Source organism: Nymphaea colorata, chromosome 12 (assembly GCF_008831285.2).
Source record: "Nymphaea colorata isolate Beijing-Zhang1983 chromosome 12, ASM883128v2, whole genome shotgun sequence".
NCBI classification, from domain to species: domain Eukaryota; kingdom Viridiplantae; phylum Streptophyta; class Magnoliopsida; order Nymphaeales; family Nymphaeaceae; genus Nymphaea; species Nymphaea colorata.
The window spans coordinates 15,754,418-15,780,747 of record NC_045149.1 but is presented as its reverse complement, the minus strand read 5'-3'; the positions used below and the strand labels follow the sequence as shown (position 1 = coordinate 15,780,747).

The window sequence follows — 26,330 nt, the reverse complement described above, 5'->3', positions numbered from 1 at the left end:
TCTTTCTACTGCGGGGGGCAACTTGGTGTCGAGTGCTTCTTTTGTTCTGATTGTGGCAGTGCTCCTCATTTCAAATGGAAGTGGAAGGGGACGTAGGAGATACTGCAATTTACTTCTACAAGAATAGGTGAAGGTGTATTAGGAGGATTTCTCATTCATGGGAATGTAGATGGATTGGATTTAAACCATTATTGATCGGATTCTGAATTTTATGTACCCAAATTCAGTAAAGAAAGAACGAATTGAGGCCAGCCAATCCCAACTAGCTGTTCTCTATAGAAATGCCGATGTCCAACTTGAGGACTTGCATGTATATTTGGGTGTCCCGAATTCAAACTATTTGCGACCCCAACAATCAAGTCATGTTAAAATTGAGAATGTTGAAATTAGGACATCACTGGTCAGTGCATCCAAAGTTATAACGGGGTCACCAAACCAACACAACACATCTCGTGAAGCCAAAGGCCTGCTTCGCCCCCACATATCGATCGGTTGGTATCTGATTCTTAAAGCCATGGCGAGCAAATTAGGCAAAGTGACACGTTCTTTCTGGGGCGAGACCTGGATCATGGATCCCGTGAGCCGGTCCGCGGTGAGCCGAGCGCCGGCTTCCGCTTCCCTGGGGAAGAAAAGGCGCGGGCTCGCGCCCTAAAATCGATTCTGTCCAACAACTTTTGCGCGACAAGAGAAGAGAGCGGGGGGAAGAGGACGACGAGGGATTTCGCCTGTTCGAAAAGACGCGGGAAAATGGAGGCCGATGGTTAGTACCACCCTCTCATGTTTCTTTCCTTGTTCTTCTCTCCCCCACTTTTCTTAATCAATTGAGGGCGATGCGATTTTGATGCACGGTTCTTCGTTGGCAGTCCAACGGCCCGCGTCCAATCCAACGGCTATGCTCGCAGCACTGGTGAGCAAGAGGGAGAAGCTCCAGGAGGAACTTCGTAAACTCGAGGACCAGGTCTATCTACTTCTTCCGTGGGCGTTTTTCTTGTATCTTTCCTTCTTGCTTCTCTTCCTATACTTGTTGATTATGGTTCAGTTACGTGAATGTCTGGTTGCTTAATTCCAAACGCCAACAATCTTTTTTTTCTGTGTGATTTTTCTGTTCCAAGCAATTAGGGTTTCCATTTTGCAGAACGTAGGTCTCGTGTCTTTTTGCCAAGGGAATGAATTTCCATGGCTGCATTTTTCTTTTTTGCCCCCTATTGACCTTGATGAATAGGAATAGAACGTTAGGGCACGATTCCACGCCCCATTTCTATTTTCTTTGTTCCTTTCAGATTTTGGGTTTTTCCTTTTTCCAAGCTCAAGGGTTACTCATAAGAGATTTTGAATTCCGGCTCCTTATTCAGATTTTGAAGAAGCTTTGCCTGTCTTTTATACTACGTTGTGAAGAATTTCCAATTCCTGATACAATTGTGTGTTGATAATTACCTCAATTCATCACTCTCAGTTATGCGTATGCATCAGATCAAATTGGACATTCTTCTGGTACAATTGGGCGTTGTGTATGAGTTTGCCAACGTTTAATGACCCGGAACTATTAAGTTTTGTTGGGCTGATATATTTGTTTTGTGACTACTAGTTATATGAGTTGGAGGGCAATTACTTGCATGACTCTGCTCAATGCGGTAACGTACTCAAAGGATTCGAAGGCTTCCTGTCATCATCCAAGAGCACAACCAAGTAAGTCCTTTTTAGATGAATGGATACAGAAGAATTTTAGTCAAATTATCTGTCTTGTGACGTGCTTTTTTGGATGTTATGGCACTTCTTATCTTCATGGCCCTGATGATTTTGATTACTTTGGTGTCCAAAATGATGCATCGCAAGGGAAGCCAATAACGCCACACATTACTTTCTGGTCAGCACATGATGACAGGGTTCACTTGAATTTTGTTTTTCAGTTTAAAACGTCCCAGGAAGTTGCAGGCCGAAGACCGTCTCTTCTCGTTGTCCTCAGTAACTTCACCTGTGGTAATGTATCCGTTTGTTGTTTTTTTGGTAAAAAGATTCTCCATTCTTTATGCTACATGGTGATTGTATCTGCTTGTGTCAAATAGGTAGGCATGCTATTTGACATAAACATTTGTTCACTTCTTTGTCAAATTTTAAATCTTGCACTAGATCTGAATGTAGATTTTAAGTAATATTTTGCTTTATTAAGTGCATGATGGAGTTGCTGAATCTGTCTCTCATTTATACTCTATTATGAGAGCATGTATAACTTCTTTTTCCCCTTTGGGTTCTCTTTGATAGCCTCTTTTATTTGTTCATAGCTTTATAGAGGTATCCCATGGTAGACCTATTTTCAACGTCAACCACTTTTAAAGCTTTAACCAATGGTATGTTGATTTTCAGTAATTTGACACATGATTCTCAAAATTGGCTGTCGAATGTAATATCCATTACTTTCCTTGTCTTTCTGTTATGAACATATGGATTTGCACACTTGAAAATTGCCTCAAACCATTTCCTCTTTTTACTATAATTTGAAAACCCTAGTTTGTGCAAGTTAGATGAGTTCACCCACCTGTGCCCCAATCAACCCCCCAGAGGAATATGCGCCTCTAGAAGATCTTTTGTACTGTGCCCAATTTTGAAGTTCGTTTCCCTTGTGAGGGACTCGGAAGAAGGGGAACATGCCAAGTCTCATCCTGGGATCTTGTCTTCCTAGCTATGTTACATGGGTGTGGGTGACATGGGTGCGGGTGCCGGTGTGGGATGCTGCAAGTTCCAAAATAAATTGGGTGCGGATGTGGCAAGAGCATGTAAATATATGTATATGTGTATACATATATTATATACTTATATATGTTATTATATACATATATATGTTATTTGTTATATAAGTAATTTTGTTTGTTAAATTTTTGAACTTTTTTTTATCAAGGTTACCTTGAATCGATGTATCAATGAAAACTCAGCCAAAACATTTTTCAAAACATCCAAAACTAATATTTGACGTTGTGTCGGGCCGCACCAGTAGTGCGGGTGCGGGTGCGCCACCATTGTTGGCGCACTGTGTGACTTAGCTTCCTAGTTGCATGTTGATTTCTATATCTTAGTTAAGTTGGAACATTTGATATGCAACAAGGGGTGCGGAGACCTATGTTTTTGGTACAGTCTCTCGGTCCTGGTCACTGCGACTCCGTTTGTGAGGAGGTACCCCAAAGCCCTACGAGCTTTACGTTTGGAGGATTTGAGAATTTCTTCTTCTTATTCTAAAACTTTCTAGGGCCCACCTCATGACTTTTACCCATTCAGTGACTTTGGCATTGGATGTTCCCAAAATGGGTACTATCGTGTCGGGTGAATTAATATGTTGGCATTCCAAGCTTCCTTCTCCTTTTAGGGAGGGCCTATCCATTTCACAATTAGTGAACTAGATTTATTGTCATTGTGATAACCTAAATTTTCTGGTTAAACGATCCTCTTTGGATAATTCGTCCAGTTCAAGAAGCTAACTTGAGTAAAGCAGAAGGCAAGAGACAATTAATTGTACTTTAGCTCTTAGACAAGGTAGGCCCCATATGGATAATAAATAGAAGGAACTATTTGTGCGTCCGCTGTAATTTTCAAAATGACTACGTAAATGTTTCCTAGATCTATCTCCCCCGGACGTCCATCAACTGATTTAGTTGTTGGATCTTAATGGTGATATTAAGAAAAGATCAACTATTTATGTTATTGATTCTCACAATTTCTGTGTATATCTGTGCAATTAATCTGTGTATATTTTCTCATAAAACTCAACATATAAATATAATTGTAAATGTATTTTTTGTGATCTCTTGGCATTCTTCAACAGCTGTTTTTATCTCATTTATCTCACCAAGATCTTCAGACATAATATTGATGCAATGAATGGCACATGGAGTCCAAAAGAAGAACCCAAAATATGAAGCTAACACTCTACCTACAGCTCTATGATTTCTTCCATTATCTGTGATGAACCACATAATATTTCAAAACATTGTCAAGGCAGAAGAAAACATCAGTCGTCTTTGGAGTATCGACAAATTGATACATTTAAAAGAAAACATCTAGGACAATATACGAGACAAATTATCAACGTTTCTTGTCCTTTATCTGTCCATCCATTTGCCATGACGTTGTATCTCATTTTCAGTCTGAGCAATCTCAACTTGTCACGTTTTTATTTTAACAATTGAATCAAAGAAATTTTCCTCTCAAGAGATAAAAAAGACATTGTATGCTTAGGGCTTCTAAAAGCAATTGCATCTGCCATAGCTTGAAAATGAAATGAGTTCATCAGTTTGTCGCATTAAATGGTACAGATACATCATAGAACCATCTATCAACTACATTATTTTTGTGTTCTAGCAAATGTTTGGGACACATAACTGTCCAAGTATCAGGTTGAGAACCTACAGCAGTATGAGAAGGAAACAAATTCTAGTTGAGGCAAAAGCACTCAACTTGCCACTAGGTGCTCTACTACAATGACCTACTGCCTGTTTCACCTTTTCTCTTTCTGCTAGAACTACCTCCTGCATATATCACTCATTTTCTTTTTCCCCCAATTCTTAAGGTTCACTAATCTTTCACCTCCTTTTCTTATTTTTTGGCTTTTAATGCATCAATCGGTTGCATACATTGATATTGTACAGCTCCTGGCAGACCTTTACCGGTGCATAAATTCACATTTTTGTGTCTTGTCTAGATGGTGTTTTAGCTGAGAAAGCATATGGCTATCTGTTTTTAACAAAGGTTATAAAACTAATTTCAACTGTTTATCTTCTTTCTGTTGTGTACGCTATTGCCATGCATGCTTATTTGAAGTCATATCTTCATAAAATAATAGAAATGCACAGTAAAAGTGGAACATTTACTTTTCATGGTATATGTTGTCACATTTAAAAAGAAGGAAAGTTCTCTTTGTTTAACCACAAATTGATCTTCCACACATAGATCTAGCCATAATCCTTAAAAACAATGAAAGCTTCACTGTACACAACTCTTAGGTGTGTCTAGGATTCAAGTGTTGAAAAAAGGGGTCAGAGGTCTATAACTCAAAATGAAGAAAGTGATTTGAGTCTCTTTTTCCCACATATGATAGAGAGTATGTGCTGTATCATACAATATATAGTATGGGGGTTGATGTGAGCCTTTATATTCTTGTAACTAGTTATAGTGGTGAAATCTATACGATAGATATCGTACGATGTGTCACAGTACACAACATTGATCTGTACAACCTGTTACAAACTTTAAGAGGTTTTCAGCTCATGTCATAGCTCAAAAGAAAGCTTGGCTGCATAGACACATCATGATGTCTCTGAGGCTTTCCTACTCACAGCTTCTCATCATTTTTGCTTTTGTTGTTCATTTTATTTACTTTCAGGTTGTTGATCATGGTGCTGGACGAGAAGGTGGAAACCGAGCCTAGAACTGAGTTATGTCTTCAATCTTTAGAAGTTTCTTCATGTTTACTAATTTGAGCTACTTCTTCTCTTCAATAATAGATGGGAGGTCGGAATTTGGTCGAGTTAAGGGTGGTGGCACTCCTGCAAATGGACAGTAAGCATTCCCTTTGTTACTTGCCCTCTGGATAAAATGGTATTTTACAAAGAAACTAACTTCGGTTGCAATATGGAAAAATTTTATACTAGCTAAGAACCCCACATTAACAACTGATGCTGGTTTTGTAGACGCAATCTTTTAAGATTATGGGTCACAGAACTGTGAGTAAAAAGCTTGACGTCAAGATGTCCACAAAAGTATATAATAGAACATAAATAATAGAGTTGTTTCATCGGCAGTCGCTTCAGAAAACAGGAGCTATACATAAATTTCATTTTGCTTGTTTCATCGGCAGTTTGAAACCATGCAAATTGTTACCTTATCAGATTCTAGTGTTTTTGCCTGTATTAGTAATTTGATATAAGATGATCTGTCTCAACTAATTTTACGACTGAAGTAAATTTTATCTTATGCATAGAAAAGAAAATTTTGAATAAGTTTCTGATTTAAAAAAGTCAAACACTTTAGAGGTTGTCCTAATGATGTTAAAGATTTTGTTGCATAATGTAACTTTTTCCAGGCTTCCGTTGTACCTTTTCCAGTAAGTTCAGGTTTTTATATGTGGAAACCTTTAATTGGAATAAGGTGCAGGAAAGGCTACCTGTAGAGGCATTTAGTTTATTTCTCTTTCTAACTGAAAACTTTTTCATTTGAAAACATCAGAGGGAAACCAAAGAAAGGGGGAAGGTCAGCTTCAAGAGATGGAAAGAGGATGAGACTAAGTGAACAGGAAATTGATGATGATGATGATCCTGACTTGAGTTTGAGATAGCTGCTCACCAGGTTGATTTGGATTGGTTTGAAAGGCTGTAATTTGGTTGAATGGTGACATTTGATGGATAGTTCGTCCTGCTGCTATTAAGCTGAGGGTTTTTTCTGTCGTCTCCATGCTTTATCTATTGAGAAATGAAAACTCTGGTCACTAAAGTGGTGGCGATTGCACTCTGATGGCCGAGGCAAATCTTTTTGTGTAAATGTAATTGATGCATATTTGATATTTCCCATATATGTATATAAATAATTACAAGAAATTGATATGGAATTTTGCTTTTCTAGGAAGGAAAGTTAGGCTGCTAGCAATTAATGCTGTTTTTCCCCATCTGTGGAGATTTTGTCGTCTTTGCAGTTATTAAAACAAAGCCTCTTTCCTGAGGAAAACGAGCGATTAGCTAACGTGCTACCCTGCAAAATTTCTGAAACATTTCTCAAAGTTCAAGAGCAGGCCCCATTTTCTGCGTCTTACATTTTATTTAGAACAGATGGCAACTTTTCTTGCCCACCCAAGCAGTTAACAAATAAACATCGATTCTGCAAATGTGGCGGATGTAAGGTGGCAATGCATGGTTTACATGATCAACCGACTAAGATATTAGATTGGACAAAAGGCAGCTGCAGAAGTTTATGCTCAAACAATGCAGCTACCTCATTCTGGAGTAATACTCTCACTTCCTGAAAAGTTGAAAATACAAATCCTTTTGGTAGGGGCTGTAGAACATGGAGATCGATACTTGTTAAAAGCGCCGTTCATCCTTGAATATCTCAAATAGGGAATCTGATTACAGATAATACGATTTGAGATTTTTTTTAAAGCATGTGCGGACCAAACGTACTTTGGTGGCTCAACTTCATGAAGCATGAGACATACACTTAACAGTGCATTGCAGCTACTTGTGGAAGGGCCATTGGCGCTACTACAACGGAAAGCAACGCAGTATGATTTGGAAATTGTTGGAAACGCACAAGAATTGTAGGGTCCTTTGTTGCTCGTCATAAGGTTGAAAAAGAGTACACGAAGCGACCGTGTCATGCGTGCAATTCTCGACGTATGTGTCTCTTAAAAGAGAATAAACTAGTATGCGTAAATTCATGAATGCAGATGAAGATGGGGCCACGACCGAAAATTTTACTAAGAGGGCCTGATTATCCCATTTAACTGAAAAATCCAGGAGTACAACATTGCAATAGCACAGTATAGGGATACTAACAAAATAGGTAAAGTTGGCATTTTGTTCCAAAAATATAGGGGTCAATAACTGTCCCCAAATCTCAGTTCGAAAACCAGCCGGGAATATGGATCTTGGTAGGCCAACCGAGCAATCATGCGCCCGCAAAAGCCACTCCACGGCATTTTTTCTTTGCCCTCTTCACAAGCACCGATCATGCTGAAATACTGTGAAAAGGTTGACCACAAGATGACAGCACGAGGTAAGAAGCAACATCACCTTAACTGGGTACCCTCTGGCTTCACATAGAAGAGGGAACAATGAATAGCATGAAACTGTACGGAAAACAAGAGAGAGAAAGGTTTAAAGCATCTGTTTAGACTTGGGAACAGAAAGATTACATTGCTGTATTGAGGCTGCAGGTCATGGTTTCATATAATGAAGGATGATAGAAAAAACCAAAAGTATACCGTCGGCTTTACAAGAATTAGTTTAAACACTTTGAATATAGTTAGACAACAGCAGAAGTTTATTGACAGGAGCCCGCTCCATCAGATCAAATTCATTTCAGAAGCTGGAAAGATGAGAATTGGTGCGGATCTTGCTTCATCTACAACGATAGCTAGCTTGTTCAATTCCTACAGTAAAATGAAAAGACAAATGAATATTTCAGAAACTGGAGACAATCAAACAAACCTGTAGACGGTAAGGAGTAATGGCTTGTGAGTTGCGTCCTTCAAATTACTCGTAGCAATAATAGCAAGGGGACTGAAAGGATGAAGTGATGCTTTCCCATGAACATGCCATCCAAACATAAAACCGCAGGTGTATGAATATGCAACCCAGCGATCGACTAATGTGCTTCGGTTGAGATGGCTTCCGTGCTTAACAAGGCAGGAAAGCATTAAAAGCATTACCGAACAGAAGGTGATCAAAAGAGTTACCTGTCATTGCCATAAATCTCAAACTTGGAAGTTAATCAAATCCATCATTGTTTAATGTGTAATGCACTTTTTTCATTCTTGAACTTGTATATTCACCTACTAAGGGAGCCAAAAATATTGTGTGATGTTCTTTTTCCATTTTTGTTGTAGTCGAAGTAGGAAAAAGACCTATCATCATGAAAGGAAAATCCACGAGCACCATACATGCAGTTGCAACAAACAAGTATACAAATTACAATCTTTTGCCATGAATTAGGACACGAAGAGGCCGAAACACGAAAGTACGAGTCTATTACAAGATTGATCTTCTCCTTCTCCCTTGAAATTTATACTGTTCTTGATTTCTCCAAAAAACAAGTCCTGCTCCCTGAATATTTTATGCAAACAAGGCTAATTGCATTTAAACCACTCAAATTGTTGTCCACGTAGCTTGCGTTTTCTCTTGCCAAGCATCCTGAAAGACGGGGAAAGAGGGAGATTGTATGAGATTCAGAAATTACTTTTATGCTTAACCACGAGAAGCTGAAACAACTCCGGTAAAGTGCACAAATTGCTTAGTCTCCTAAGTTCGATTCATACTATCTAGACAGGCAGCATTGAGAAAGCTAATACATGAACTCGAATCAACTTTAATCAATTCAGGATAGACCCAAATCTTAGCCACCTCCAACATATCTATATTTAGACGGATGGAAGCTAAACTAAGCTTCCAATTCCAAGTTGATGATAGACTAATGTCAACTTTGTGATCCCTGATCATGGCTCTTTGCATCTCTGTAATATAATGAATTAATATTCGCCAGCAGTAGTCACACTCTGTTTTCAAGGGCGCTTGAGGGTTTATTTCTTTATTCGATGGCAATAAGGAGATCATTTGGGTAGGTAAATCTTTTATTTTCTCGACATCCTGGATAACGAAGTAGATAGGAAGAGTACCATAAAACCTGGTTACCCAGATTATCCTGAAAAATGATGTATCAAAGCATGTCTAAGGGTAGAGCTAAGAGAGAGAGCCCACAGTGACTTCATTAATGATGCCATACAAGCACTCAAAAGAGTTGGTGAAAGCCAACTTCCTCCCCCCTGCAACTTCATGAAAGAAAAAGGGGAAAAGGAATGAGATATGCCAGAAGGGACAGCACTGAGCTTCTTGCTTATTCGTAGCTGACCGTTTTGAACTTTTCTGCTTTCTAAATGGCCCTTTCTATGGAAACTTTTGATCTCCCGTCATCTTCATGTAATTAGGAAATAATTTCAAGTTGTAGGCGGGATCCATATCCAATTCAAGAAAGCAAGATCTCACGGATCAGTCAAGCACGACGCTTTCTGCATGCTTAAAGCTACAGCTACCTCCACCAATGTTATTATTGCCAGTGGGCCAAAGTAAATATGATTTGAAATATTATTCTAATTAAAGAAGTATTTGTACTTTGGGCATGCATCAAAAGGTTTCGGCAAAGCATTGTTGGATTCTTATCTCGTAGGATCTCAACACTCCTAGTTTTAACAGTTGTTCCGTCTCCCAAAAGTATTTCTTTGGTGATTTTGAGGAAATAATTAATAATCAACAGAGAGAGAGGAAACCGAAAAGTTGGAAATTATTTTAAAAAATATAACAATCAGAAGGACTATTAACTTTTGTTTGATAAGTATCTTGAGCATTCTTTAACATCATTTTTCAGAGAAATGTGCGGATTGAAAAACATACCTGCACATGAATGAAAAAGAAAAAAAGCAAGACACAAAATCTGATCCCATGTTTATGATGACTCATTTTCGTAGGGAAAAGATCACGTGCATGAAACGTAAATTACATATATATGTGAAACACATTCTATTTACGCTTATTAATTAATTTCATCTGATGTGCCAAACCTTCTGAGCTAATTAGAGGTGCACATTTATGATCATGTGTTTTTTTTCTTTTTCTTTGTTAAACGTGAATATATAAAAACCGTTGGTGCGCCGTTCCTTTCTACTTTAGCCTCATGACAATCGAAACATATAATTAATGTATTGACATCGAAACCTCCAGTTTGATTTGTACCTTTTAATTGGTTAAATGCTCGCCGTCGCTGTTGACGGCAACTCCCATTCTTCTTGAACCCAAACGGAACTGAAAGCATTTTAATGTGTTCGTCTGATTAACTAAGTTTTGAATCTTTTGCTGCTGAATCTGACGACGATGTTAAGGATTTTATGTGATCGATCCATACATTCTAGCTTGCTTCTGCTTCTTGCTCTTAATTTCTTGTTTGTTCTCGGATCCAATAGGGCTTCGATTTCGGCTCATATCGTGCTCCAGCCATAGCTAAACACCAACAATGCCCGTGTCACAGCTTTGGGACCAAGTGCTCCTTAATAACAACCATGCCCAAGTTTATAAAGGGGATCGATTGATAATGCTCGATATGATTCCATGTAAAATATCCTTGCTAAAGATAGCACAAGTGATAAAGCAAGTTACCATCCTGAAGATAAAGATTTTTCCGGCTAGGAACATTATGTTCGTGGCAAACCACGATAAATAAGAGGAGATCATTTACGAAGAGCAGAAACCAATCTAGCTAGAAACTGTTGCTTTAGATAAGCAGCAATACAGGTGTGTATCTCAAAATGATAGGCAACAAGAAAATTTTATGTATAGATATTGTAACTAGTTGAACAGGAGAGCAACATATATAACAAAGCCCCAAGCATCATTGTTCCTTGTGCATGTAGGCACTAAAGAGCTTAACCACATAAAAATTTTGTTTACCATTTTTTGTATAGTACCCGAACTAGCTAGGTTACCACCTTAGTTAAGCCTCTTTTGGTGTTGTCATCAACTTCAACCAAGTTCTGTTATCCTGCTCCATTATGCCAACCAAATTTTGTTTCTATGAGACTATGTCACAACATTAATTAATAATGCACTTTGAAAGAGTAAGCTGCATGGGCATGTTGAACCACACAAGATCTTTTCTTAACGGCGCCCCCATTCTAGTAGTCCAACATACTGCTACCAGTGATGGAAACTAACAACTGATCAATCGAGATTTTATATAGACAGATTGTTGTATGGCTGGCTTATGTAGGTTTTCTATTTGGAGAAGTTCGTTGTGGGAATTGAGTTAGCTATAAGGTTTCGAAAGCCCTATAAGAAAAAATTGCTCTTGATTCCCAAGAGCGAGAGTGTTTTCTTATTCAAAAAATGCAAATCCAATGTAATGGCACTCATTCTGTGGCAGAATATATTGCCTCATTCAAAAGCACATGCGAGGAATAAATGCTGCTATATATCGAAAATTAAACCTCGAACTGATGATCAACGCAAGGTGCAAGCTTTCTTTGTTGAATAGACTCGGGAATGAATCCAAGCCCTTTGTTACGACCGACCATGCTCAAATCTCATACTCCTACATACAACTGACCCTTGACCGCTGCGAGTTCGACCCTTGCTCTCGCTGTCTTGTAATACAATGACAGAAGAGAAACTTTCGTCTTCACCTTCAAATCGGACGAGTTTACATCAGTATCATGATGTTCAAGTTTAGGAGCACAAGTTTGCCCTTTCAAGACGATGAATCCAGCCACCATCTGACAGGCATATCTTACTTTCCGAATTTTTGTCTATAGAAGAAAAAGAAAAAACTAAATATGGCAAAAAAATCCGTGCTATATATTAACAGGCAACTACAAACTTCTGCATAGATCAACTCCCACATCTTCAATCTTTCTCCACCGGTCGATTAATTTGTCATGACATTGCTGGAACAAGCATAAAAAATTAAAGGCAATTAGTCAGAGGTGTTTGAGTGCCTTCTCACATTTCAGCCTCTTATTTGTCAAACAAACTGAGGCTTAATTACGCTTCAAAATGCCTGGAAGATGGGGTTGAAGAAAATGACAGATCTGACAATTTATGAATGTGTATCGATTCCAATTCCCACCCAACACCTCAAATGTAATTAATGGCCCTGGTGTGCCAGTGCCACACCACCCACAAGCTATATATTAATGCTTTTCAAACAGCACCTCATGCGTCGTATTTTTCCAAACCTTGTTCAAATGTATGCACTAAGTATATAAATATAGAACAAATATAATAATCGTCGATGCTTTCTCTCATACGCTTGTTGAAAATAGGTCCTTGGACCATGAAATTCGTGGTCGCGAAGGTGGCGTCATTTGCTGTATATGAATAGATGTGAATTCGTTTACGAGACTAATCGTCAGAGGTTGATTTCCAAAACTTACAAATTTATGAAAAAGATTGACAATGCGTCGCCATTTTTTTTTCCAAGACTGAGCACTCGGAGCACACAATGGTTGAATTGAACATCTAAGTTTCCACGAAGAGAAAGGGACGTGCTCGATAGTGGCGTCAACCGTCGTCTTCTCGCCGTGCGGTCAGCCGAAGGGAGAGAGGGACAGAGAGGGACGCAACCGACGTTGAGCAGACGTCATTTTTTTTAGGGATAAATTTCTAATTTCTTGGCGTGCTAAGTTCAGGACCACAAGCATCATGATTCCCGATCGAGAGATCTTCTTCCTCTGTCTTTTCTGATCGGAATACACCATTCTCGTCGACCAAGTGCTGGTTTTCGCTTTCAATTAAATATTTTCTGGGGAACATATTGTAGGAATCTGGACTCTTTCCCTCTGATTTGAAGCCATATGCCACTCCTTTTTGAAGCATGCACTCAGTCAAAGGTGGGGGACTAGACGAAAAATAGATGAGCAAGACAATTAAAGAAAAAAGACATTTTGTGTTTTCCGGCAAGGATGGCAGGCTTCAAAATGAGTCAAAAGCAAAGGCCGGCTCCTTCGATAACGTTGCAGTTCGGAGCCATCACTGTTCGGGACCATTTCTTTTGAAGACCTCGACCGCAGCACAAGCCACGAATCAATGCTCAATGTGAACCGACCACCAAATGCCCATCATCTGCCTAAATAAATCCTCACTGGTGTATAAATCGGACGTCTATGATGATCTTTGGTCCACTACTTACTTTGATGAAGAAGTATTAATTAGTTCTATTATTTATATATGTAAAGAAGGATGTGCTTTCATGCTCTCGAGATTAAGAAGAAGGAAAAACAAGCAAGAACACAGATTTATATGGTTCAAAAACACCTACTGTAGACGCTGTAACCCCCACTATTAGAAACAAGAGGAAGGCAAGAGATGATGAACCGCAGGAGTCTATGGTGTAGCTGGATCTACAAGAAGCATGAGAAGCCTATTAAATTGGGATAGGGCTCAATGCTCCCCATCTATGTATTTTAGCCAGTTGTTTAAAACCAACCCCTTCATGATCTTAATTAATTTGGCAAATTCAGGGTGTAGGACTGCTTAAAATTTCTCTTCATTTTTTAGTTAAAAAGTACAGATGTTGCTCTTCTCTTTTATGGATTGGAAGGGAAATTCTTTCCGTTGGATGAGTAACCTGCGTAACTCAATTTCTCCTTTGAAAGTGGAAACTATCCTCTTATTGGCGAGATCATCCTGTCTTTTTGTTTGTTGATCAAGAATTGAAAGTAAATGAAGAAGGCAAAGAAATTTCAAGGCCTGAGAGGCGCCCCTCAAAAAGTAAGGGCGAGATTTCGTCTTGAAAATCTGTCGAGGACATGGCCTTCCCTGCCAGTCACAAAAGCCAATTTCTGCCATCGCGATCCGATCCCCACCATTTTCACCTACGCCCACCGCCGTCCTCCAGGGAAAAAGAAAGGCGCCCCAAAACAAAATTGCAGAAACGAGCTTCGCTTTTGGCAAAACGATAAAGACACAGCTAATTCGCCGTGTCTTCCGTTTGCCGGCTTGAATTGATGAATATATGAGAAGCATAGGTAGGCGCTTAATGGTTCCTTTTGGTTGGAAATTTAATTGAAAAGAAAAGAAGGCATATCACAAACTCTCCTACCCTATGGTGCAGTTTAGTTTCTTGGAGACCCAAACAGAAGACAATCAATCAACCAATCTTTTTAACAAGCCAACATACCATCGTCCCTCTTCACAATTTTATTAACAAGTAATTAATTGTAGGATGATTGATTATATATATTGCAGTTACTTGATATTGAACAATTTGAAACTGGTTGTGATTCAGTAGTCGGTGCACGTGATATGCATACGGAATAAGTGTCGGTACGGTGCAACAATTTTGACTAAATCCAACAGTTCATGACATATAAAATTAGATATTGCTTGGGAAGTGAGCCTTATCGTTTATTATTTATTCACCAGCTTTTTAGTTTGGAAGATGGCGATCGAAATGCGTATCTGTATCGATATGCATCTATGTTTTAAATATATATATATAATTGAACTTAGATGCTGCATGGACCTTGTACTTGTGAAAGGCTTTTACTATATGCTCAATTTGGATGTATCTGCCCAACTTGAACTTGTTAATCCATTTTCACACTGGCTGTTGATTCAAACGAGCCGATCGATTTCGCCAAGTTGACATCTCTTGCATATCACTCTTTGAATTTGCTCATCGATCCAGACCCGCCAGCCAACATCTAATTTTTGTATATTGATAACACCAATTTAGTCGGTATATAATTTATCTCATATTCTACACATTAGAACTTGAGCTTGGGCTTGATTTCATGGAGGTGATCAGTGAGAAAAGATTTCTCGATACTCAAACTCTCTTGCTCACCGGGTCTAAGGCTGCGCTGATGCCTTGAGATGTGCACGTGCTATGTCCCTGGTGGGGTACAAGAGGGGACCCCTGAACTGAACTCAAACATGCAATCGGCCACTGATCACTGAGTGATGAACCCTCGAGGCTGGTCTTCCCCTCTTTAATTGAGTGGCCCAAATGGTTAGACGACCCACCCAAGTGGGCACTTGGTTTTGTGTGGAAGCCTAAATGTGGGCGAACTAACATGAATTTGTTTGATTCTATGAATTTCTACGTATTTGGATCATGCTACTGACTGGAAAACGATGGATTTACGTATTTTTTTTCAAAACATTATATTATATGCAGGGGAATGCATGAGTATATTTCAAACTGAACACTCTTCACGCGTACCACCTTTCACAACAAACACAGATTATTGCCTATGGATGCAAATGAAGAATTACATACAGGGGAGAAGGTTTTGCGCCTCTGTGTTATGATACACTCACTCTCTCTTGGGTTCATTTGTTTTTTGTTATTTTATGTTACAAATTAATGTTGCCAATCGGTAGGGCTCATTGAGAATTTCTCTGAAATGTTGAATGTGTATTAGTAAACTTTTTAAAGTTGAGTCGCAGTTGTGAATTTGATATACATATATATATATATATATTACTTAAACGTCATATTAGTTTTTCTCCTTTTTCTACTTTACTTGGTGAGAAAAGAAGAACGTACAAGCACTTTTGACTTGGTTCCTCGATGGCGTGTCCGATCACAACAAAGCGGCTTTTGTTGTTTGAAACTTTTCCCTCGTTATATTATACTATACCGATCTCGATTATCATATGCTTTACGTTTACTATGCCTTTTTCATTTAGACCAACGAATCGAGATCTTAGGGATCAACAAGAAGTTGCCTTTTTATATATCTCACCATTCATTTCCACCAACGCCAACTTGGGATTCATGGTCAATTCAACAAGCACTCATGATGTTCATGTAATTGACTCTTCCGATTTCTTCAAACGGCCGCTCGGAGAGTAGTTTTTGAAGTTATCTTCCATTCGCTCACATATATGAAATGGCATACATCGTCTTTTTGCTCTTCTTCATTTCCCCCATACTCTCCGTCCGGAACATCTGCGTTGATCGTTCATTACATTGTGGAGATGGCCAAACTCATGATCTGGCAAACTTTTTTAGTTTCTCTTCTCATTTAAAATAACGAAAATGTAACATTTAATACATTCAAGAAAAACGTGGATAAAGAGACTTGTCATATATGTGATATAGTAGTTTAGTATATATCCGAGAATACAAATCTTGTGTTCCGATAAAAACATGACAATACGACAACTGTCGTCACTTTCTCTACATTAAACTAATGATAAATAGTATTTACTTAAGGATACATCCAACAATCAAGTTGGCATGCATGTTCCTACAACTATATATATATTATATAGGAAAACATGTCGCTTCATGTACCTACGCATCAAATTTTAGAAATGAAGTGTTTTCTCGTCTCATATTATACGAACTAAGAAACAGGACCTTTTGTTGAATAATTCTGTATTTCGGGCTTGAAGATGACATTTTATTGTTAATTTCACAGACAACATATCCCAAAATTAAGGATGGGTTAACGAAGGCTCACTTTTTCACCAAAGAACAACTTTTTTTTTTTTTTTTATTGTGATAATAACTATTAACGTCACAAACAGATTGTGAAATATCTGTTTATTGTGATAATAACTATCACAATAATAATCTCAACCATCTTATGACAGCCAGTTTATGGCATTTATTACGATTTGGTTTCAAACTGTGGATTTGAGGGCGGTGGGCTACGACTTGGCATTAAATGATGTCTCTGATAATTGCCAAACGTATCCATCCGAGTCGTCCAAGTTGGCTAGAGTCAAGCAAGCAGAGACCGTCAATTAATACAAAATGTACTGCAAAAATTTATGATATATAACCCAATCGAGTCGTTGGTTCAACTTTCTGATCCCATAACATAGTTTTCAGCCGATCCGAATCCAAATCACATGTTTGCCAACTTTGACCGTGGTTCTCCAGCAGCTGCCGTGACTTGACTACCGCACTTGACTGGAACTCAAGTGTGGACAAACACAAAACGTTACCTCTCTTTTTTCGGAAAGCATACATTTCATGTATTAATCAAACGCTTTGTAAGAAAACGAAAGAAATTTCGGGAGGACCACCTACATTTTCCTGAGCGGAGCAGGTTACCCTGCCTTTTAATCTATAACTTAAAAAAAAAAAAGATTAGCTTAAAATGAAGCTGCATTTTTCTCGAAAACTGTAAGAACCTGAATCAAAATTTGAGAATTAAGGATGGTCACGTCTAAGACCCCCACCTCCACCAGGGATCGGCATCGGCATCTGCTCATCAATCAACGGCGAGAAGCTGACAGCCACATGTGATCGCCGTCCGCCACTCTGATTCTCCGGCGACGTCATTGAATGTCTATATTTGATTAACTTGTTGATGCCCAGTTGTCATCGCGGTTGATATAACCCATTAGTCTTTTATCGGATATATCAGAGCTTGAAAGGCCGATTCCCAGAACAACGACGATGATAAATCCATTTATACGTTCTTTTAGCCATTTGTTCAGCAATGGCTCTCCTTGTCACAATTTGGTGACCTTAACGCAGCGGTTTGCTGGTCTGGTTTACTTGCTGGTCGGGACTTTCCAAAGCTGGGAAACCCTGATCAGCACTAGCTTTTCTTTCTTTTGGGATGGAAGTATTTACCATCTCCAACTTTGAAGGAGACATGAAAATGTAAAGGCAATACTCATTGTCTGAATGCTTGAACAAATGATCACACACCACAGAGAACACTTCCGTTCGAATGATTTTCAAACTTTAACCAGTAGAATTCGTGCTTCCATTTTATGGTTTTGGATGAGTAAACTTTTTGTAGGATCCTGTAGTTATCCTTTCGATTTATATTTTCAAACAAGCGTCTATATTTAATGTATTTTCACATCTTCTGTTCAATTGAACTGCATATTATTAATTTAAGAACCATGTACATTAATAGAAACATGGATTATACTTTCTGCATGCTTAGACTTTTTAAATTATTTGCAGGGCTCTTAAATGGTGGTGGTGGTGGTCCGTCCGCACGGCTAGAATGAGCACACATTGTTTGACTGCCTTGTCATCAAATGCTGCGCACTTCATATTTCCACACCACTAGTTACAAAAGAACGTGTTATATATATTCACATTTTTTTTTTCTAGTGTGAATTTTCAAAATGCATGCTTTGGTCATATTGTTTTGAAGTACCTAATGACGATTTGTCAGAAGTTGGTGTTTAACAAATAGAACTTTCACCAAATTGTGATGATCATTACGTCATTTAATTAATGATTATATGGACGATGACGTCATGGTGCATTTTCAAAATTGTTTTTTGCAGACATATCAGGAGACTTATGGGTCTCTGTGAACGAAAGGCTACGTTGCCCACATTAAGCTTCAGTGGGGACGGCCGGTGCCTGCTGCGCTTCTTCAATTTCTGCTTGCAACTGAAACAAGAAGTGAAAGGGAGGACAACGGCTCTGCATTTTTTATCCATGGCCATGGGGATAATTTTCTAAGGTGTTTTTGTCTGGTTCATGCCTTGTTATCTCTGTCTTGGGGAAGCAAATCAAAGCCTTGTTATCGATGAATTGACAAAAGAGATCTGGTCTTCCAACGCCAAAGTTTTTGTTTGGTTCATGCCCACAAACACTCAGTAATTTCGTTGACTAACTGGAAGGAATATTGCCCAAGCCTTCGTATTACGTTCTGGAGATCATTAATTGCAGCAATTCCATCTTCTGAAATGCTCATGAAACTGAAAGAGTTGACAGAAGATGAAGAAGAAGAATGGTTACGCTATGGAGGTTCAGCGTGTGAGCCTATGAAGATAAAAAATAAGATGCTTCAATTTCGATACCTATGAAGATAAATTTCTTGGAGGAGCTAATACGGAACCAAACAGCCGCCAACGCACAAATATTATCAATCATTGTTAGGGGGCACTATTTGCCGATTCATCGCACCATGACTTGTACCGCAAAGACGAAGTGGGGATGAGCAGAGCAGGAAGGGAGTATAAACGGATAAGATCCAAGGGAGCTCCATTATTTCTAAAAGAGAAAGAAAGGGAGTGGTGCCTCCTATAAAAAATATACAAGAAATTATCAAGCGCTAAAACGTGGCACGCTTTGTCTAATAATACCACAAGGTTCACGCTGTTCCAATTATAAAAGTTTCTCTTGCTGGAAGGCAGAGTTCAGAGGTCGTGTTTGCCTCGTACCGACATTGTAGCCAGCCGTGGCCACACGGCACAGTTGTTGCGATTCTCGCTCCCAAATATTATTGATCACATGTTCGCCGAATTATTATTCCGACACGTTTGATGCGATTTTCTTTCTTGTCCAAAAATTGGAAGACCAATTCCCTTTACATTTAATTCTAAATCTAAAGGGGTGTTTGGACTTTGGATAGCGGCCTAGAACTGGGTTTTGCAAACTTAATTTTGCCGTTGAATAAGTGGTCACCCTAATTAAATTAACAGGTTAGGACTCGTACACCATGAAATGGCTTCAGTGTGTGACAACTGAGACTCATATCTTGCACGACTTTAACGCAAACCAAAAAAAAAAAAAACACTTCTCCTTTCATATGATAGAAATGTCCCTTTTTTTTTAAATGCCAAAAATGTTCCACATGGTGCCCTTCCCTTATTAGGCGCAGATCACGGTAGACCTTCTCTATTCTCATCTGTGGGGTCGAATGGAAAAAGATAGCCAAACTTTAACAGACAAAATCGAGATTTTTCATTTAAATTTCATGAATGTTGCATTTTTACTCCTTCAAATACTATTGCCGACGAAATGGGAGTACTCATAAATATAAGAACTAAAGAAAAAAAAAAAAGGAAGAAAAAGTGTCGGTTCCATCTAAGTTGAACCAAAGCTCAGCTCAAGACCTCAAAGGCAAGGAGAATGAAGGGACATCGCACCGGACAATAGGAATGAGTTCTCACTCACCAAATGTAGTACCCACGATTTGTTTCTAACACCTCAGAAGTTTAGTCTTGTATCGAAAATTGTGAGGAATCTTCAAGGGTTTATAAATGAGGTCATTACCATAAATGATTGTCTTGGTTCTAGCATTTTTTTGGGGTTGGAGTTGAAACTGTTAGGAAACGGGTTAGGATCCGTCGAACAAGGGGTCCGAGACTATGAGTGGGTTGGGTTGTTATAATGTAATTGATAGTTTTAAATGAATAAGGAAAGGGAGAAATCGTGGGCATTACACCAAACAAGATTTAATTATTTGGATGACCATTTTAAATGTCTAGACGACATACACATTCTATTATATAATTATTCCGTCTTAGATTGTAACAACCTTTTGCTGAGATCTTCACACGCAAGCTTTTGGACTCAGTTTTGATTAGGACAAGGGCATAGTTCAAAACGTCTATATGAAAAATGGGTAGGACTGTTTCTTTCTTTCTTTCGGCGTTTACAAATTTTTAGCACTGTAAGAAGAGTAGCTGGTAATCACGCTGACCACGAGTATTTTCGGTGTTTGGTAAACCATATTGACTTGGTGGGAGTTTTCTTATGGGACACACTTGGGTCTTGATCATCCAATCCGTAGAATGACCATACAAGTCTTGACAAGCTTCTGCATATTCACATTTGAATTCTATACACGGTCTTGACAAGAATTGTAGGTAGTTTATTATATTTCCTAGTTACAGTCGTCTCAATTTAGTTATCACGCGCATTTTAGAGTTATCTGGATCTATTTCTCCGCTTATACCAGTTTTAATGCCATGATGATCATGGATAAAATGAATAGACTTTGACTTTGACCTAGATTTCAACAACAGTGCTCTATTGATGTATTAATGCATGCCAAAACTAGAAAAATGAAAATTTGATAATATATTAATAAGAGAGTGGTATAGGAAAATTTATCTGTTGAGATTTGTACATCGTCGATTTAACTAATGGGTGCCATGGAAATGCCCATCTTATTAGAAAGTTCGCCGCACCTTATCTCGAACTGCCGTTTGTCCTTGTCTGGCACCAATTTTTTCTCCTTTTCAGAAGATGAAAGGCAAGTGGAGATGGAGTGCTAATTTCATTTTTCTCCACTTTTTTGTATTTTATATATATATGAAAGGCAAGTGGAGATGGAGTGCTAATTTCATTTTTCTCCACTTTTTTGTATTATATATATATATATATACATATATCTTTTACGATAGTTTTTAGTGAGACAAAATAAAAAATAACCATGTAGCTACAAAGGCAGCTGATTAATTGTAATTCTTATTCAATCAGCTGGCAAAATAAAATGAAAATAAATATAAATATATACATTGAGAAAATGGTTTTTCTCAACATCGAATGGAAAGGAAACCACTTGATTGATTGACGGTGTGAATCGCTCTTTCACTGTTGTTAATGGTGAAATAATAAACTTGATTGTGTGTGACGTGATCCGGAAGGTGTCCAACAATACCGAACAATGGAACAGCCACAGTTATGGTCTGACAAGCTACTGGAGACTATACATGTTCCATATTTGGAGATGGTAAATGTCTCTAATTGCCTGGAATGGTTTTGACAAAAGTATTATCCGGCCAATGTAGGCAACTTATCATGCCCCCATTTAGTTCTTCAGTCACACCGAAAGATGCATAGAAAAAAAAAAAGCTTAACTACCATCAGATCTGCAACAAATCCACTAGAGGTTTCCGACCGGACGTGCTATGATATTCTTCAATGATCTGGCTCATATGCCAAAGGCAATGAATGCCACCGAATTGACTAAATTGTAGTGAAAATAGTTGTTTTTCTGAACTCCAGACTCAGTACTCCAAATGTGTAATGGTTGATGCCTTGGATCTTATTTTCTCCTTAGATATCTGATTCTGGAGTCAGCGAGGAAGAAAAGATTGGCTGAAAACAGCCAAGGTCATTCCCATGCTTTTTTACTCTCTTCTGCAAGATCGTAGCTTGCCGTTTAAAACTTTTTCAGTACTTGAGCCAAGAAAAGGCGGCCGTCCCAATCGGCCGTTTAAAACTTCTTTCTTTTCTTCGACATGAAGCAACATCAAATTTTGTGCCCTTCATCTTGAGATTTTGTTGCTTGTGGCCATGCAAGGCTGCCCATTTCTAATTTTCAAAAGGAAAAAAAAAAACCATGACCGTGCAAAATGCCTACTGGTTGCTTCTCACGGTGCTCAATGATTTGATTTGAAATTTTATGCACCCATCGTCCGAAGGGAATCCCAAAAGGAAATAGGGCTCTGCTTTCTTTTCAAAGCTTGAGCTGCCTCTTTCCTTGACCCTTCCCCCCTTGTCCTTTCCCACAAATCAAACAAGAAAATATGAAAAGAAAGGGGGATTAATTACTCTGTGAACGAGCTCCCTTCGTCCCCTTCCAACTTTTAGCCCTCCCCACGTCCGGCCGGACTCCAGCTCCTGGATTTCTTTGACTATAACACACGGACCATATGCTATAACAGAGGCAGGAACGTCATGTCTCACACGCAATCTCTAATCTTTTGAAGCACCCGCGAATCTTTGAAGGGGCCCCCATCCCCCCCCCCCTCTGTCTGTTTCTTGCTGTTCCCATTTTTTCCTTTCAAAGAAATAATAATAATCAAGCATCCTTCCGCGACTGGGCTCAGCTTTGTAGCGGATAAAATAATGCACGAGTTGCCACCTTCCACGAAATTTCTGTTTACCACGTGCAGATGGCCTTCCAGCCTCCAGGAGGGACCGGCCCTCTAAATTTGGAGGCTGACGCGCCCTTCCCCCTTCTATATAAATGCTAGGATCTTCCGTAGGAAGGCGGGTGCCAACACAGAGGGGTTACAATCCTTTTAAGCAGTGGGGTGGGGTGGGAGCTGTTCAGGAAGTTGGCAGCGGAAACATGGTGAGAGCACCCTGCTGCGAGAAGATGGGACTCAAGAAAGGACCGTGGACTCCTGAGGAAGACCAAATTTTGGTGGCTTACATCCAGAAATTTGGTCACGGAAATTGGAGGGCACTCCCTAAGCAAGCCGGTAAGTTCCCCAACTGGGTATTTCTCTCTATCTCTCCAATATTGATGATTTGATCAAGAAAGAAAGAAAATTTAAGTTCTTGGTCATCTTCCTTGCCTTCGGTTTTACCTGCTGGGAATCCGTCACTTATTTGGATTTTGGCCCAAAAAAATACAGGTCTCTTGAGGTGTGGCAAAAGTTGCAGACTTAGATGGACTAACTATTTGAGACCGGATATCAAGAGAGGAAATTTCAGTAGGGAGGAAGAGGAGACCATCATCCAATTGCATGAAATGTTGGGAAACAGGTGAGAAATGATTCTGTTTCTTCAATCTGCTTTTTGGAATTTCCCTATTCCAGAGCAGAGTCGAGTAGAATAATCATGATGTTTTCGCTGGTGCTAAATGGGGTTCTTGATTTTTCGTTTTCTCGTTAGGTGGTCGGCAATCGCGGCGAGGCTGCCTGGACGAACAGACAATGAGATCAAGAATGTGTGGCATACCCATCTGAAGAAGAGATTGAAACAAAGCACCGGACCAGCGAACCAGGCCTGCAGCACCATTCAAGTTGCAGACGACAAGGTGAAACTAATAAGAGAAGCAAAGCCTCCCCAAATCCTAGAGCCTAGCGTTGCAACAAAAATCGAATGCGATAGCTGGATCGAAAATCCAGTGTCCCCACAACAATCCTCCAGCAACTTCTCGTTTTCAAGCACCGAATCGTCGTCGATCATAACTTCCGAGAACAGGGCTATCACGACTTCCGGAGCTGAAGACGAATGCATGGACTCTTTTGGCTCCATCGATTCAACCGAGTTTTGGCCCGAAAATCTTTCCGATATGGATGAATTTTGGTTGGACGCACTAAACGAAGACAAAGTCATCGACGACGGCAAGCTTCCGGTAGGCGCCACCACGGTCGACCAGGCGCTCCATGTGCCGCTCTCTCCATTGCCACTCTCCATGTGCCAAGACGACGGCATGGATTTCTGGTTGAATGTGTTGTTGGCCGGGCAGACGCCAGAGTTTTGATGCCCTTAGCCGGATTCCGGCGGAGTTAGGAGGACAACCCGGGATAGATTAAAAAGAAAAGACAGGCTTTAGTTTTTTTTTCCTTTCTGAATCTGAAAGTATTTTTTGTTGGTTGTCGATCACTCAGAACAAAGCGGGCTGCTGTGACAAATCGCTTGAGAAGGCGAATTTCCGTGCCCCATGTAGAGAAAGTTCGACCGTTGCGCAGATGCTAATAATGCTTGTAGTTTTGGAGGGGGGAAATATTTTGGCATCAGTAAGCAGGAAAAGTGTATAGAATGGACTCTTTTTCCATCTGATATGACAATCTGTGTTTGATAAATCGCCGACCCTTTCACTTGTTATGTTTTCTCCCTCGTTTGTGCAATAAACACAAGAACCGAAACCTATAAACTTTGCCAAACAACACGATGCGTGGTCTACCAACATCTTAACTTTTGTCTTCCTTGTAGTAATAAGAATCTTACTCAACTTGCGTATGCTGCAAATCCTTCACCGACATGCCTCATCCTAATAACAACCAGTCTCTCAATATGAACTGTGGATCTACCGATCATGGACAGAATATGCCTCAAACACGTTGCCTGCGCAAAATCAATCATGAATCAAGCGGCCCTACATAGACAAATATAAAATGGATTCAGTGCTAGTGGTCCTCATTGACAGATATGATGTTGGATCGTGAACGTAATCAGGTTTGTCCCATCCACACCGAGTCAGCCTTGGAGGTCAGATATTCCACTTATTTCCATATGCCCCCCGTTCTTTTTGGCATCGAATGAATATTCCTATATTGTATTCCTTCCGGCGTTTGTCGTAATTGTTTAAATGAATATATATATATATATATATATGTATATATATATAACAAGGCACTGCTTTCATTTTCAGCTTTCTGGTGTCGAAAACCCTTGTGTATTCAAGTCTTTAGAAAGATGATGTGTTTGGCATCATGCTCTGCCAGTTTGCAACTTGTCGCCTTCTAGTCTCTTTCGTCAATAAACGTGAAGTGCGACCAAGATCCTGAATTCCAAAACTTGTTCAACCGCCACATACTTCATCCAAATTATATTCGAACTTGGATTAGCTCCATGTATCTGAAACCGAGTCTGGAATCCGGTAAAAGTCGCTCTTAATCACCGTCCTTACCTCCAACATTCGGTCGGGTTTGCTTTGAAGAATTCAGGTGATCAGAATCCGACTCCAGCAGCTAAGATCCGACTAAACGCACGAATAATTTAATTATTAGTGCATGCTGGTCTCCAAAACGTTTGCATCCCTAATCAGTAACCAGGCATGCCGCTACCGCCCCCTTTTGGATTTGTCTGCACCTACTTAGACATGCTTGGTTGAGCACGATACTGGCTTTTTTTCATGGAGTTACCTTATTGGATGAACTTTGACATAAAAAATCAGTCATACTGTGTAAGATTGGGAAGAATCTGCCACCTGTTTTAGTTTAGCATGTCTGGGCCTACCACCTCTCCAAACGCACAGAGGAGGTGGCCCAGCCTTCTGCCTGTGCCGTCTTCATCAATGTGGAACAACCCTAAGGCCTTCTGTTTTTGGCCCTTCACTTATGGTGGCTTTGTTTGACCCTTAAGATCCACCTGTCAAATAGAACAGCTTGTAATCGTTTCATGAACCTACTTTTAGAAGTTAGGGTACATTCATAGAATACTACTTTTAAGGTGTTTCATGAATTTGTTCCAGTCTTTGGAGCTATATTCAATAGATAATTATATACTTTTTTGTTTACCAAATGGACCCTTATGAATTGTTCGACAGTAAGGATACTGTGTAAGCGTCTCATGAATTTGCTCAAATATTGTGTCAGAATTCATCCAACACTAGTTCTAATGTCTCATGAATCTGCCCAAAGATTCACCTAGATTCATGAAACATTAGTTATAATGTTCCATAAATCTTGATAATCAGAGAGTGTCTTTGTTGCCAAACAAGTTATAATGTTCCATAAATCTTGATAATCAGAGTGTCTTTGTTGCCAAACAACCCCTTGAGTTTTATGTTATCAAAACCTAAGGGGAAATGAAGTCTCGATTGTTATGCAACAAGGCATAATTCTGCTTGATATTTTGAGTAAAATGTCTAATAACATCAGCATGATTCAAGACGTTTC

At 39.3% G+C, this 26,330-nt stretch overlaps 2 protein-coding genes across 2 annotated transcripts; both read left to right on the top strand.

The window, feature by feature from the left end:
* Positions 1–545: 545 nt before the first annotated feature.
* Positions 546–6,589, top strand: LOC116266247 (uncharacterized). Its single transcript, XM_031647384.2, has 7 exons — positions 546–760; positions 864–958; positions 1,586–1,686; positions 1,908–1,977; positions 5,369–5,396; positions 5,490–5,544; positions 6,211–6,589. Exons 1-7 carry the CDS (start codon positions 748–750, stop codon positions 6,317–6,319), a joined length of 471 nt encoding a protein of 156 aa, XP_031503244.1. The 5' UTR covers positions 546–747; the 3' UTR covers positions 6,320–6,589.
* A 16,365-nt stretch (positions 6,590–22,954) lies between these two features.
* LOC116265134 (transcription factor MYB4-like) lies at positions 22,955–24,532 on the top strand. The gene is made up of 3 exons (XM_031645649.2): positions 22,955–23,180; positions 23,337–23,466; positions 23,596–24,532. The coding sequence occupies exons 1-3, from the start codon at positions 23,048–23,050 to the stop codon at positions 24,188–24,190; spliced, it is 858 nt and encodes a 285-aa protein (XP_031501509.1). The 5' UTR covers positions 22,955–23,047; the 3' UTR covers positions 24,191–24,532.
* The last annotated feature ends 1,798 nt before the right edge of the window (positions 24,533–26,330 follow it).

Excerpts from the sequence above, each read along its gene's own strand:
- LOC116266247 (XM_031647384.2), top strand. Across the intron at positions 959-1,585 it reads TTCGTAAACTCGAGGACCAG|TTATATGAGTTGGAGGGCAA; the intron begins GTCTATCTACTT and ends TGTGACTACTAG. Across the intron at positions 1,978-5,368 it reads CCTCAGTAACTTCACCTGTG|GTTGTTGATCATGGTGCTGG; the intron begins GTAATGTATCCG and ends ATTTACTTTCAG.
- LOC116265134 (XM_031645649.2), top strand. The coding sequence starts at position 23,048 with ATGGTGAGAGCACCCTGCTGCGAGAAGATGGGACTCAAGAAAGGACCG. Across the intron at positions 23,181-23,336 it reads GGCACTCCCTAAGCAAGCCG|GTCTCTTGAGGTGTGGCAAA; the intron begins GTAAGTTCCCCA and ends AAAAAAATACAG. Across the intron at positions 23,467-23,595 it reads CATGAAATGTTGGGAAACAG|GTGGTCGGCAATCGCGGCGA; the intron begins GTGAGAAATGAT and ends TTTTCTCGTTAG.